Here is a 15747-nt window from a genome sequence, read left to right on the forward strand (position 1 = left end):
ATAGACCATAATAAAGGAAAAACAAGCATGAATATTAAAATTTGTCACACACTTGTATTTTATTTCTTTAAACTAGTTACCGAAATGTCCTTTTGCCTATGAGAATAGACTGCCCAGTCCCTAAGAGAGGCCTAGTGGTTCTAAGCATGCTAATTATTAAACTTTTAAAATTCAGATTCAGATTTAACAATTAGATTTAACAAACTTTAATCACTTATCATGTAATCAGCAGCCATATGTAGGACATAGAAAACTGGCCTTGCAACGAGAAAGACTCTGGCTATGGGACCTGGATCAAGTCATTTAATCTCTTGGTGTAGTAGACATTTCTCTATCACTTAAAAATTGAAGAGAAAGTGCTGACCTGAATCAGTATGGGGAGTTTCCTCATGCAAAAACTTCCTATATCAGTGAAATGTCGGGTCCTGCTCCTATGCCTATGCCTTGATGTGCTCTGTGGCCTAGGTCTAGTCTTTGGGGAATGGGAATTGGAGGTGGGAGTTTGTCCTTTGACGTGCAAGGTTTTGGAGAGTGGGGTGGAGCATAGATATATTTTAAGCAGGGTGACCATGACCCCTCTAGGTAGAACGAGTGGAATCAGAAGGACAGCCCATAACATCACCTGACCTCTCTGGACCCACCCTGGCCCAGGCTCCGCAGAGAGAACTTTCCCTGGAGACCCTGTGTGGGCAGTAGGTTCCCCTGAAGCAGAGCCCCAGGAATGATCCCAGCGGCAGCACCCTCTCCCTGCGGCTACAGCAGCAGCTGCACAGCCAGGGGCTCCCTCCGCTCCCCTCCCCAGGGGGACAGAGGCGGGAGAGGCTCACAATCGGAATGGAAAAGGAACCATCTGTTTGAAAGGAGAGGCTAAGGCAGGGCTCCTGTGGTCACCCCTACGTAACTCGATGCAGGGGGACAGGTTGTTTTAAGTAGGAAGGGGACTTGGGTTAGGTGTCTTCCGGTCTCCGCCCTCTGCTCATGAATATGCAGTTTGTCCCTGCAAAGGCTCCTATTTCTGCCTTTCACACAAAAGGAAGGGAATCTCTTATTTTCTCTCCTCCTCCCTCCTTGTTTCTCCACCCACACCCCAAGTCTGCTTGCTTGCTAGTTAGTGTACATTGCAGTGTTTCTGAGTGTGTGCGCGCGCGTGAGAGAGAGAGAGGAGAGGAGAGGAGAGGAGAGGAGAGGAGAGGAGAGAGAGAGAGAGAGAGAGAGGAGAGAGAGGAGAGGAGAGGAGAGGAGAGAGCACTATGCATTGACTGCTAGCAAAACTGTTTTCAGGTGGTTTTTTTCTGTTGGACCCTCCCAAATCTCTCCTGCTTCCACCGCAGGGAAAAGCAAGAAGTACTTCAGTCATGATTTATGAATGAACGTTTCTCCCTCTGCTAAGGGATATTGTCTCTGGTTTCGGAAAGGGAGAGGCAGGAGACCGACAAAGGGGAGTGAGGACCAGGACGGGAAGAAAGGCTGGAGTCGACTCCTATGTCTTGGTGGAAAGACTCTGCAATCAGGACTGATTGAGGAGATAGCTTCCACCCACTCCCTTATACCTGGAGTCATTCTGCATGGTCATCACAAAGGTAATAAGCCTTCCGCAAAGACTTGGGGCTGAAAACGAGGATAGGAATGGGGATGGAGTGCCCGGTACACCTGCTTAGCATCCCAGTGCCGTGAGAGGATGAGGGAGCTCTCTATCAACCCTGAGGTTCTTTCCTGCCAGAGATGTTTCCTTTTAACTCTCTAGATCTGGGAAGAGAGGAAGAAACAATGGAGTCAAAGTTGCTGGATTGCTTAGATACGCTGTTGGGCTTTGGTCATTTTCCTCAAACTTTGACTCTCCGCTGGGAGGCAGCTGCTTTGGGGAGGGCTACATTGTTCTAAAGGAACTTAGGTCCTTCTAAGACAACAGCACCAGCATGGCTCTTTGAGTTGCTCCCCCAGGGAAGGGTTTGTGTCCCCTTTGCTGTACACTAAATTATATCCAAGATAAAGCTGTCTTTTATAATCCATATAAACCATTGTTTGGTTTTCCTAACTCAGAGGAGCAGCCATTCCAGTGTGGTTTGTGGTGGTTTTTCTGATACTACGTGGTTAAATTAAACCACAGGTAGCCCTAAATCTGGGGCGAGTTGCTCAGCAGCATAAACCCTAGAAAGAGGCTTGCTCCCCAATCCTGAGGTAATGAGGACAATCCAAGATTCCACTGAGTCTCATGGAAACCCTGGGCCTGGTCTGTGACAGCTGCTTTGAGCTGGGGAGAGGGAGGGATGTTGTTTTGGAAAGGTGACCCATAGACCTGCAGCCCTAGAAGTTGGCTGAGGCTAAGAGGGGTGCAGTGGTAAACTGGGGAGGCCTAAGATTATAATTGTAGAGGTTTTATTGGAGCAGCACATACCTTCTGCTGTGTCACTGTGGCCTGCATTATCAAGGGGAGAGGCCAGGAGGGTGAGTGTGAAGGGAAGCTTAGGTGCCCTGTGTAAACTTGGATTGGCTTTTGAATCTCCTTCAGCCAAACACCTTGGCTTTACTCTGGGTGCTTGTGAGCCGGTGACAAAGTAAACTAGAAGGTCCCCTTTCCTCTTTGTGAAATGAATGAACATTTCTTATCGCTGGTCCATGTTACCCCTTCAAACATATCCTGGAATTGTGTAACGTCCCATCATATTTAAGTTCTGACTAGTTATAACTGGCTTGACAGATGTGTGTGTGTGTGTTTTTGTGTGTATTGGACTCTAGAATTATGGCTTCTTAATTTTCTTGAAATCCATTAACTCACTTGAATGGCTGTCATTACTCTTGTTATTTATTAATAATTTACATTTAAGGTGGTACTTTGTACTTCATAAAAAACTTTCATACATTATCTCATTTGGTATGATAGCTTTTGCCATCAGTCCCAAAAGCAAGGTTTGGACACTCATTTTGAGCTGGGTGGGAGAAAGTCAAGGGAACAGACCTCTGTTTTCATGCCAACCTTAATCACCTCCTATCAGCTAAATCCTATTCCAAGTAAGACTCCTTACTGGGAATGAAATGCTTCAATTCAAAATTTTACTTCACAGATCATACATGGCTGAATCAGGACACAAACTCAAATTTCTATGTCCAGTGTTTTTTCACAGGGCTTTCTATGATATAACACAAGTATACTGCAATTCCATTTTTCTTCCTTCATGCCCCATCACAGAATAAGAATGACAGCCTAGTTGGTTTCTAGAGAAACTCAAATTGCTTCTAACACAATTATGCCAGCAATTGGTAAATGAGGCTTCTTCTGAGGGCAGCTTTGTGATAACTCATAAAGCATATGGGGACATATTGACCCACGTTCTGCTGAGTTTGGTGAGACTATCCCTTTGCACAAGAAGAATACATAACTTCTTCTGCCAGGAGTGGCCCAGCTCTGTTTGAACACAGACACAGACTAGAAACGCTCACCAGGAACTAACTTGTTTTCTTCTCTCACATGAGTAGAGATGGGGGCAGGGGAAGGAGAAGGAACACAATCTACTCACCCAACAGGAAGCATCTTCTCCATGCCCCCTCGCGACTCTGGGGAAGAGGCCAAAGTGTTTTTAGGGAACACGTGTGGGGCAGGACTCTGTGCCACAACTGTTCCCTACTTCGTTAGATTGTGTGTGCTTTTTTCCTTAGAGAAGCAGAGTGCCCTATTTCACCAGCTTCTCCGTGTGTCTTGGCCCTAGCACCTATATTCAGCTTTTGCCTCTAAAAATGGCTAAACACAAAACTTAGATAGGTGTAGGCAAGGTAGGGGCCTCAGGAAGGAAAGGGGTCACAGGGAGGCATACCTTCTACCGTAAAATTTTTAAAAACACACTGATTTTATTGATGTATTTTGGTTTTGTATCACCTAAATTTTCCCCTGTATACTTCCCCTTACTCTTACCAAAAGCCATCCCTTATAGCAAAGAAATTAGTTTTAAAAAGAACAAAAAAAGAAAACTTCAGCAAAACTAATCAATACACTGTAAAAAAATTCAAACATTATATGTAATATTCCACACCCAGAGATCCCTTTACCCCACCTCAGCAAAGGAGTTGGGAGAGGCACCTTCTTATTTCTTTTCTTTAGGGCTAGGCTTGTGCTTTGTAATTTTTCAGTACACATTTTCAATGATTTTGTGATTGTTCTTTCCATTTGCTCTACTATGACTTTTAATAATTGGCCAGATACTTATTGTCAGAATTCTGCTCTCCCTGGCGTATAAGTATTTATTTTATGAGATATCAAATAACATACATGATAGTAAAGGTTTAAAGATGCTGATGGTCTGTTACTGAAAGGGAGCATGATTTTCCTGGGACACTCGAGTGCCTTGCCCAGATTTCTCAATGTACAAGATCCATCTGTTGGTTTTGCACTTTGTTCTGATAAACAGACACTTGGAAAAATGCAACGAAATTATCAGCTCCCTTATAATAGCTTTAGTGGGGAGGAACAAATGAATGGAAACATTCCTATAACTGAACTAGTGTCATTCTTCTCTTCAGACTTGGAAGCATGCAAGATAACCAACTCCTCTCCATGCCCTCCCCCACCCCCAGAAACATAAGAAGTATTCATCAGTCAGGGCTACTCCAAAGATGCAGGAAGATGGATTGGGGCGGGGGGTTTCCAGAATATGGCTTGCTATCTCCCAATCCCTCACTACTATATAATACTCCCTTTTGTAGGTATAGGCCTAGGGATGAACTTGGTTCCAGGGTTATTCTAGAGCAATGCATTCCCCAGGCCTGAGATTTCCCCAAGATTGAGAGGGGAACAAAGAAAGCTTTGAAGTCTGAACAACCATTTGGGACTTTGGAGGGGATGTAGAGAGCAGGTTGAGGGGATTTTAGAGCAGAAAGGTATATGCCTTTTGGGAAATGGTTACTCATCATGAAAACTGCCAAAAGATGTTCCACAGTCCACACACACCTCCATATATACATACACTCTAGGGGAAGGAATCATTTTCATCGCCACTGTCTGATAGGTTTGTAGCTCCTGATTCCCACCTCCGATTTCAGTGAACATGAAATGCTGCAGAATTTTGTGCTAGGACCTGGTGCAGGTATAAAAGCCAGAAAACACACAATCCCTGCCTTCACGGAGCCTAACGGGTTAGCAGTCTAGCTCACTATTTCAAGCTTCACCTACCAGCCACTGTGAAACATTTGGCCTGTGAAATTGTTTCTTTTATGTGGAGGAGAACTTGTGGAGACAGAGGAGAGAAAAGCATCCCTCCTCGATTCTTCTGCCACTTCCTTGGACATCTCCTTTTTCTACTTCCTCCCACATTTCCCCAGCTGACTTACCACTGAGAACTTAGCCTTTTCATCTCTCAGGGCCCTGCTGGTCTCTTTGGTGAGTCCCTCTCAGAGCCCACCATCTTCTCACTAGCTGCCTTGATGGTGTTGGTGTTGCCCCACCCCATTTCCAGTTCTGGAACCATAATCAAATTAGTATAGACATTACTCCTAGAAAGGGAGTGTCAGTCTATTCCCACATGGTTTCATTCACCAATCCAGTAATTCTCCAAATCAAAATATCTTTCCTTAGTCAACAATCTCACATATTTATTATCTCTTTGTATTAAAATGTAAGCTTCTTAAAGGCAGAGACTGTCATCAGTTTTGATTTTTATATCCCCAGCTCTTCAGTACTTGGCACTTAATAACAGTGCTTAATAAATACCTTTGTATTCATTCCATCCATTCATCCCTCCATTCATTCATTCATTCATTCATTCATTCATTCATTCATTCATTCTTCCCACCTTGCAAATGGCCAAGTCCTGTTGAGGGGCATGAGAGGGAAAATAAGCACCCATGGAAAATACTTTGTGAGATTGGGAGAAGAGTTCACCTGCTCCCACCATAGATTCTGGGGTCTCTTCACTAATGTTGTTCTTTGGACCTAGTCTAGTAGGCAATGGCAAAGGGAAGGGCACTGAAGAGCCTGGAGAGAGACTTCCTTCCTCTGTGTAGGACCAGGGATGGTTCCTCCTTGCAGGTTTATGACAGCCATCTATGCTAGGGGCGGGGAACCTGCAGCTTTGAGGCCACATGTGGGTGTCTAGGTCCTCAAGTGTCGCCCTTTGACTGAATCCAAACTTCACAGAACAAATCCTTTTATTAAGGGGATTTGTCTATGCATAGAGTCCATGCTATGATGGGAAGAGATCAAGAGCCTTAGTATACCAGGGTCTATACAGGTATGCTTTAAGTATAGTCCTCACTAAACCGGAACTATTTTCCTTGTGGACTTGAGGTGTGGTTAGGGCGTGAGGGGAAGAATTAATACATTTTCCTTATCTTCTCTTCTCACTCTTCACAAATTCTGCAGGTTTAAGGGAGGATAAAGTGGATAGAGATTCTCTTAAGATTATACTGTTCCCCTCCCATCTCAAGCTCTTCTGTGGTACAATTTAAATGAGGAGGCCAAGGGAAAATGTTTGAGAGTACCTTTTAGTCTATAACGGAATCTTACCATTAATATGCTAAGTCTTGTCCTTAGAAAAACCCTTAGTCACTCAGCCGACTTTACTACCACATACCATTTCTTTCTTCACTCCCTGCATAATAAATATCCTTTCTAGGATTTCTTGAATGATCAGATCTTAAAAATGAATAATGATACCTCCTGTGGTTATGAATGATGCCCTATAGTATAAGGACCTAGTCATGCTAAGTGAGTGCTGAGGCCGTGACATAGTGATTTCTAGAGGAAATGAGAACATATTTATTTTCTAGCATCCTTGGTAGAAATCATCACAGGATATGTGTAAGGATATGTTGCATTCATTTAAATCCACTCAGCCTTAGCTGATTACATCCAACACCCCAGATGAAATATGTCCTTTTCATTGAGGGCAGGGAAGCATATGATTTTTTTTTTCATTTTAAACTTAAACACCAAAAAAAAAAAGAGTATTTCCATATACACAGCAAATGTAAAAAGAGGATTCTATATCTAAGAAGGTATGAATCTCCATTTCATTCTACTTATTCTTAAAAAACCATTTAATAAATTCTACATGTTACTTTCAAAACTGTCTTACCTGTCTGTCCTCTTCTGTTCTCTTCTATGCCTTTGAAAAATTGTTATAATGGTACTCTTGGGGGCGAAGTTATCACGTATTAATGCCCCCTTCCCCATAATCTCACCCCAGTTTACCGACAGAAAGAAGCCCTTATAACAAATAAACAAAGCAAAACAAAATAAATCCACACAGTGGACAAAAATATATCTTTTTTAGGATGAACACCAATCTCGTCATATTCTAAGAGAACCATCCTAACTAGACAAGAGAATTATGACAACCTTGACTTCCTGCAGTGAATTTCCGAGTTAGATTAGACCTCGAACACCATTCAGCCCAACAGAAATCCCCTCTATAGGATCCCTAGCAAGTTGAACAGTTGAAGATTGTCAGACTGAAGACTTTGATGGGAAACTTTATCTCCTAGGACAAACTGTTCTTTCACTCTGAGCATTATGATTCTATTTACAACCTAAACTAGCTAGCATTAATTCTTTTTTTTTTTTGGTTACCCCATCATATTGTTGACTCGTGACAGAGTTTGTAGTCACTCAGTGCTTTAGGGATATATTGCAAATTGGTTGTTATCCCCTTATAAATGTGTACTAACTATATGCTGTATGCAAAGGATTTACATGCTGCATAAGGCTTGTACCATCTCTCTAGCCTTCTGATCTTGCCTAGGTTCAGCCACTTAGGACTATTTTTAGCACATGATAGGTTTTAGCTGTTGAGCTAGAGCATAATTTACTAAAATAATAGCCACGATGTGGTGGCTAGAGTCAGAGCTGGCCTCTCAGTCAGTAAGACCTGGATTCAAGTTTTACCTCTGACACATACATGTTGTATGACCCTAAGAGCAAATCACTTAATCTCTCAGTGCCCAGCATTACTCTGTAAGACTCTTTAAGTTTCAGAACAGTTGCTGATTGTCTTCAATATAGAAGATTTCCTTGATAGGAATTCTCTACACCAGTAAAATCACAGGTCTAGACCAGAGTCACTTTTTAACATTATGGATGTAGTAGATAGAGTGCTGGGCCTGGAATCAGGAAGACTCATCTTCCTGAGTTCAAATCTGGCCTTAGACACTTATTAGCTACGTGACCCTGGATAACTCACTTAAAACTCTGTTTTCCTTAGTTTTTTCGGGGCAAACCACTCTATTGTCTTTGCCAAGAAAATTCCAAATGGGGTCACAAAGAGTCAGAAGTGACTGAAAAAACGACTGAACAACAAATAAGATGCTAATGTAGGATAATAGATCTAGAGCTGGAAAGTACTTAGATGTCATCTACCCCAGCCCCTTCATTTTACAGATGAAGAAACCCAGGTGCAGAGAGTTGAAGTGGTTTGCTCCAGGTCACATGTGAGGTCATAAGTGCTGGCACTAGGACTTAAATCTAAGTCCTAATAACAGTGTATGGGACCTGGACCCCTAAAAGGAAAAGACTATGTCTTTGGGATCTGGACCCCAAAGAGACAGTCTTTTCATTTTAAGGGACTAGATCCCATGCCCCGTCACTTTGACTCCAAATCCCACCCTTAAATTTTTCATAATAATTGAATATATCATATTTTATTACTCTTCCTTACATGATAGTTATTTGTGTTTCTGTCTTTCTTTTCTTCTGTCATAAACACCTAGAAAACAGTGTAGAATAGGGGTAAAAATGAAGGTTTTGATTCTTGGCTCTGATGCTTACTAGTCATGTGGTACTAGATAAAGTCACTTTATACCTCTCTAAGCCTCAGTTTCTTAATTAAAATGGAGCTAATAGCATTTTTTTTAGGCAGTTGGGGTTAAGTGACTTGCTCAGGGTCACACAGCTAGTAAGTGTCAAGTGTTTAGTCTGAGGCCGCATTTGAACTCAGGTCCTCCTGACTTCAGGGCCAGTGTTCTATCCACTGTGCCACCTAGCTGCCCCTGCTAATAACATTTTGCTACCTTATTTATTGGTTGTTATAAGGAAAGCATTTGAAGTACTATAAAAATGTGACATATTATCATTAATAGCTATGTTTGTATGTCTGGTACCTACCACAAGGCTATGCACATAGTAGGTGCTCATACATGTTTCTTGAATTGTTTTGTAGATTGAGGTACATTCACTTGACAGCTTTTAGCCCGTAAACTCTTGAACAGCAGAGTGTGTGTGGCATTTAGGTATTCTTGTATATAGTACTTAGCATAAGAAGACTATGCATATTCAATGTCTGATATTCTGTTAATAGCGCTTTCCCCCTACTCTCACTCTCACTCCCAGCATACATCAGATTGGTGACCTAAGTATGATGATCACCTGCCCAACTACCTGAAAGGGCCAGAAGCTAGGAGACTCTGGTTTATATTCTTCTATTGAATAAGCCTTTCAATGTAGTTTTGCTTTAAAGAAAAGAAAAAAATTCAAGGAGCTTTGAAGATTGAGGTCATAAGGGGCCCATTGACAGAGGTAAAGGCATGCAAAGTTCCCTTTTGTCTGTCCCTTGGAGTTGTCTCATATATGCATTTGCCATATTGTATTTTGACTCAGTGGAAAGCAGTCAGATGCTCTGCATCTTCCCCAAGCCCCTTTAGGATGAAAAACCTGTGTTTGTAAAGTGGAGATGGAGAGGTTTTGCATATAGTTTACGTGATCGTTCTGTGACCCCAATCTTGTTGTTTTTCTATACATTCCTCCCTCTGCCCCCACAACTCCCCTACTTCTACCCTTCCCATCTCCTCCACTCCTCCCCCCTTTCCCTTTTCCATTCAGAGCCAAAGCATTGCTGGAAACAGGGCCCATTCCACCTGGTTAATTAAGCTTGCAAGGCCTTCCCTGTGACAGCTGCAGAGCTGGTCCCTTTGCAGGGTGAGAGTGAAGGGAATTGTCCCCTTCATCATTAAGGCAGCAGCAGCAAGCTGTTTGCCAGTCAGACCCAACAGTGTTGAACAAGCCTCCTGCTGTATGTTTGCTCTGACAACCTCTGAACACGCTCCCACTGTTGCGTTCATTAAGCTAGTGAATAAGATGAAGCCTTTCCTTGAAGATGCAAAGCACAGTGCTGAGGAATTATCTCTGGCACTGAAATGGTTTCACATCTGGGAACTGAGCTGGTCCCATGAGGCAATGGGAAAACTGTTATGTTGTTAGCATGGAATCCTGGAGATCTATATTAGACCTAAGCAAGAAACAGCTTTTTAAATAGGCCCTGCAGCTAATTAGACCAGAGAGCTGTTTTTTTTCCACTGAAGTCTCATCTCAAATAGTAAGTTAAAAAAAAAATTCACCACACACACACACACACCCCTTAATCGACAAGCATTAATTAAACACTTACTATGTACCAGGCATTGTGCTAAGCCTTGGGGAGAGGATAAGGCCTGCACCTGTGATTTTCCTGATTTAGGGAAATAGTGTAGAAATCTTTACCAATGTAGGTCAGTATCTTTTTTTTTTCTTTTTAAAAAAATTTTATTAATTTATTTTGATTTATCAACAATCACTTCCATATGCTTTTGAGTTTAAAATTTTTCTCCACCTTCCTCCCTACCACCCTCCCCAAGACAGCACACAGTCTCATATAGGCTATACATTTACATTCCTATTAAACATATTTTCACATTAGTGAAGTTGTAAGTAAAAATTAAAACCAATAGGAGGAACCATCAGAAAGAGGAAACAAAACTCAACAGAAGAGAAAAAAAATGATAGTGATTCAACTTCCATAGTTCTTTCTTTGGATGTGGATAGCATTTTCCATCACGAGGCCTCTGGAGATGTCTTAGATCCTTGTATTGCTGAGAAGGGTTAAGTTTATCAATATTAGTCATCACACAACATGGCTGTTATTGTGTACAAAGTCTCTTGGTTCTGCTCACTTCACTCAGCATCAGACCATACAAGTCTTTCCAGGTTTTTCTGAAGTCAGCCTGTTCATCATTTCTTATAGCACAATAGTATTCCATTACATTCATACCACAACTTGCTCAGCCATTCCCCAATTGATGGGCATCCTCTCAATTTCCAATTCTTTGCCACCACAAAAAGAGCTGCTATGAATATTTTTGTACATGTGGGTCCTTTTCCCATTTGTTTGATCTCTTTGGGATATAGCCCTAGAAGTGCTATTGCTGGATCAAAGGGTATGCACATTTTTGTAGCCCTTTGGGCATAGTTCCAAATTGTTCTCCAAAATGGTTGGATCATTTCACAACTCCACCAACAATGCATTAGTGTTCCAATTTTCCCACATCTTCTCCAACATTTATCATTTTCCTGTTTTGTCATGTTGGCCAATCTGATAGGTGTGATGTGGTACCTCAGAGTTGTTTTGATTTGCATTTCTCTAATCAATAATGATTTAGAGCATTTTTTCATATGACTATAGATGGCTTTAATTTCTTCATCTGAGAACTGTCTGTTCATATCCTTTGACCATTTATCAATTGGGGAATGGCTTGTGTTCTTATAAATTTGTCTTAATTCTCTATATATTTTAGAAATGAGGCCTTTATCAGAGAGACTGGTTGTAAAAATTCTTTCCCAATTTTCTACCTTCCTTCTAATCTTAGTTGCATTGGCTTTGTTTGTGCAAAAACTTTTCAATTTAATGTAATCAAAATTATCCATTTTGCTTTTCATAATGTTCTCTATCTCCTGTTTGGTCATGAATTCTTCTGTTCTCCATAGATCTGATAGGTAAACTATTCCTTGTTCTCCCAGTTTACTTATAGTATCAGCCTTTATATCTAAGTCATGAACCCATTTTGACTTTATTTTGGTATATGGTGTGAGATTTGGGTCTATGCCTAGTTTCTGCCATACTCTTTTCCAGTTTTCCCAGCAGTTTTTTTCAAAGAGTGGGTTCTTATCCCAGAAGCTGGGGTCTTTGGGTTTATCAAATAATAGATTACTATAGTCATTGACTACTGTGTCTTGCATATTTAACCTATTCCACTGATCCACCTCCCTATTTCTTAGCCAGTACCAAGCAGTTTTGATGATTGCTGCTTTATAATACAATTTAAGATCTGGAATTGCTAGGCCACCTTCCCCTGCATTTCTTTTCATTAGTTCCTTTGATATTCTGGACCTTTTGTTTTCCAAATGAATCTTGTTATTATTTTTTCTAACTCTATAAAATAATTTTTTGGTAGTTTGATTGGTATGGCACTGAATAAGTAAATTAGCTTAGGTAGGATTGTCATTTTTATTATATTAGCTCGGCCTACCCATGAGCAACTGATGTTTTTCCAATTATTTAGATCTGATTTTATTTGTGTGAAAAGTGTTTTGTAATTGTGTTCATAGAGTTCCTGGGTTTGTTTGGGAGGTAGACTCCTAAATATTTTATAATGTCTACAGTAAGTTTAAATGGATTTCTCTTTCTATCTCTTGCTGTTGGGCTTTGTTGGTAATATATAGAAATGCTGATGATTTATATGGGTTTATTTTATAGCCTGCAACTTTGCTAAAGTTGTTTATTATTTCAAGTAGTTTTTTACTTGATTCTCTAGAATTCTCTAAGTATATCATCATGTCATCTGCAAAGAGTGATACCTTTGTTTCTTCTTTGCCTATTCTAATACCTTCAATTTCTTTTTCTTCTCGTATTGCTAAAGCTAATGTTTCCAGTACGATATTGAATAACAGTGGTGATAATGGACATCCTTGTTTCACCCCCGATCTTATTAGAAATGCTTCTAGCCTGTCCCCATTACATATAATGCTTGCTGAAGGTTTTAGATAGATGCTATTTATTATTTTAAGGAAGACTCCATTTATACCTATGCTTTCTAGTGTTTTTAATAGGAATGGGTGTTGTATTTTATCAAAAGCTTTTTCTGCATCTATTGAGATGATCATGTGGTTTCTGTTGGTTTTGGTGTTGATATGCTCAATGATGCTGATAGTTTTCCTAATATTGAACCAACCCTGTCTTATTCTTGTGATAAGTTGCTGTAATCTATTTGCTAGTATTTTGCTTAAATTTTTTGCATCTATATTCATTAGAGAAATGGGTCTCTAATTTTCTTTCTCTTTTGACTCTTCCTGGTTTAGGTATCACACCATATTTGTATCATAAAAAGAATTTGGTAAGACTCCTTCTTCACCTATTTTCCCAAATAGTCTATATAGTATTGGAATTAATTGTTCTTTAAATGTTTGATAGAATTCTCATGTAAATCCATCTGGCCCTGGAGACTTTTCCTAGGGAGTTCATCAATGGCTTGTTCAATTTCTTTTTCTGAGATGGGGTTATTTAAGTATTTTACTACCTCTTCTGTTAATCTGGGCAATTTATATTTTTGTAAATATGTATCCATTTCACTAAGATTGTCAAATTTGTTGGCATATAGTTGGGCAAAATAATTCCTAATTATTGTTTTAATTTCCTCTTCCTTGCTGGTAGCTTCACCCTTTTCATTCTTGATACTGGTAATTTGGTTTTCTTCTTTCTTTTTTTAAATTAAATTAACCAAAGGTTTATCTATTATTGGTTTTTTCATAAAACCAGCTCTTAGTTTTATTTATTAGTTCAATAGTTTTCTTAATTTCAATTTTATTAATTTTTCCTTTGGTTTTCAATATTTCTAATTTGGTGTTTAGTTGAGGATTTTTAATTTGTTCTTTTTCTAGTTTTTTTAGTTGTATGCCCAATTCATTAATCTCCTCTTTTTCTATTTTATTTATGTAAGCATTTAGAGATATAAAACTTCCCCTAAGAACTGCTTTCGCTGCATCCCATAAGTTTTGGTATGTTGTCTCATTATTGTCATTCTCTTGAATGAAATTATTGATTGTTTCTATGATTTGTTGTTTGACCCAATCATTTTTTAGGATTAGATTATTTAGTTTCCAATTATTTTTTAGTCTATCTTTCCATGGCCCTTTATTACATATAATTTTTATTGCATCATGATCTGAAAAGGATGCATTTAATATTTCTGCCTTTCTGCATTGGATTGTGAGGTTTTTATGCCCTAGTACATGGTCAATTTTTGTGTATGTGCCATGTACTGCGAGAAAAAAGTATATTCCTTTCTATCCCCATTCAGTTTTCTCCAGAGGTCTATCATACCTAACTTTTCTAATGTTCTATTCACCTCCTTAACTTCTTTCTTGTTTATTTTGTGGTTAGATTTATCTAGTCAGAGAGGGGAGGTTCAGGTCCCCCACTAGTATAGTTTTGCTGTCTATTTCTTCCTGTAACTCCCTGAACTTCTCTAAGAATTTGGATGCTATACCATTTGGGACATATATGTTTAGTAATGATATTACTTCATTGTCTATGGTGCCTTTTAGCAGGATGTAGTTTCCTTCCTTATCTCTTTTGATTAGATCTATTTTTGCTTTTGCTTTGTCTGAGATCAGGATTGCTACCCCTGCTTTTTTACTTCAGCTGACCCATAATATATTCTGCTCCAGCCTTTTACCTTTACCCTGTATGTGTCACTCTTTTTCAAATGTGTTTCCTGTAAACATATTGCAGGATTATGGTGTTTAATCCATTCTGCTATCCACTTGGGAGAGTTCATCCCATTCACATTCACAGTTATGATTACTATCTGTGTCTTTTTCTCCATCCTTTTTCCCCCTGTTTATGCTTTTCTTTCTCCTATCTTCTTTTCCTCCCTCACTAGTGTTTTGCTTTTGAACACAGCTTCCTTCAGTCCCTCCTCCCTTCTATTATCCCTTTCTCTTTTCTTCCCCTTTACCCTTACTGCTTATTCCCTCCCTTCTATGTGTGTGTGTGTATCTATAGAAGTAGGAAGTGAATCCAAGTCTTGCTGATTTCAAGGCCAGATCTCTCTCTACGATGCCAAGTTTCTTTATAAGCACTGGAGATTAAAACACAAATGTGAAATAGTACCTGTTCTTGTTAAGGGACCCCCTGAACTTGTCTTCTCAAGTTGCTATGTTTTTCAGAAACATTGGACCCAGAGCATTCAGGAGTCCCTGAATGTGTCAAGGATGAAGTCCCGCCCTGAACTGACATAATTTGTTATTAGCACCCCAAGCTGGACTCCCTGTGTGTGCTTGGGGGTCAGGACAGTTGGTTAACACTCTCAAGACGCTTACATTCTAGTAGGGGAAGCAACACATTTATAAGAGTATTTTAGAATATGTATATATATATGTGTGTGTGTGTGTATGTATGTGTATGTGTGTATCTATAGATACACACACACACATACACATACACACACACATATATATATACACACATACACATACATGCAAATTAATGCAAAGTATTTGGGGGAGGGAATGTCCTAGCAGTTGGAGGAGATCAAGAAGACTTCATGAGGAAGGTGATGGATGCTTGAGCTGAGTCTTGAGGATAACCAGGGATAAGACATATGTACAAACATACATACATGCATATATATGTCTGTGCATGTATATATAGGTATATATAAACTAATGCACATTATTAAGAGGGACAGTGTGGAATAGTGGAAAGATCACAGGACTTACAGTAAGAAGAGCTAGGTTCAAATGCTGGCTTTTCCACTTACTAGCTATGTGACCATAAGTAATTTGATTCATTTTTCTGAACTTCCTATGTAAAATGAGGATTCAGATACATTACCTTGTAGAGATGCAAGGAATGTGCTTTATAAACTGAACTGATAGGTAAATGAGAGCTCTTGCTAATTATGAGAAGATAGGACAAGGGGCAAATGAACCTATAATAACAGGAAGTTTTGGAG

At 39.8% G+C, this 15747-nt stretch overlaps 1 protein-coding gene across 1 annotated transcript in view; it reads left to right on the plus strand.

Annotated features, from left to right (window-relative positions):
- The first annotated feature begins 1206 nt into the window (after positions 1-1206).
- CORO2A (coronin 2A) overlaps positions 1207-15747 on the plus strand; it is a 179439-nt gene continuing 164898 nt past the window's right edge. The window contains exon 1 of the mRNA XM_020995605.2: positions 1207-1580. Within this exon, the coding sequence (XP_020851264.1) occupies positions 1566-1580 (15 nt within the window). The 5' untranslated portion in view covers positions 1207-1565. The remainder of the gene's footprint in view (positions 1581-15747) is intronic.

Source organism: Phascolarctos cinereus, unplaced genomic scaffold (assembly GCF_003287225.1).
Source record: "Phascolarctos cinereus isolate Bilbo 61053 unplaced genomic scaffold, phaCin_HiC Scaffold_4;HRSCAF=312, whole genome shotgun sequence".
In the NCBI taxonomy this organism is placed as follows: Eukaryota; Metazoa; Chordata; class Mammalia; order Diprotodontia; family Phascolarctidae; genus Phascolarctos; species Phascolarctos cinereus.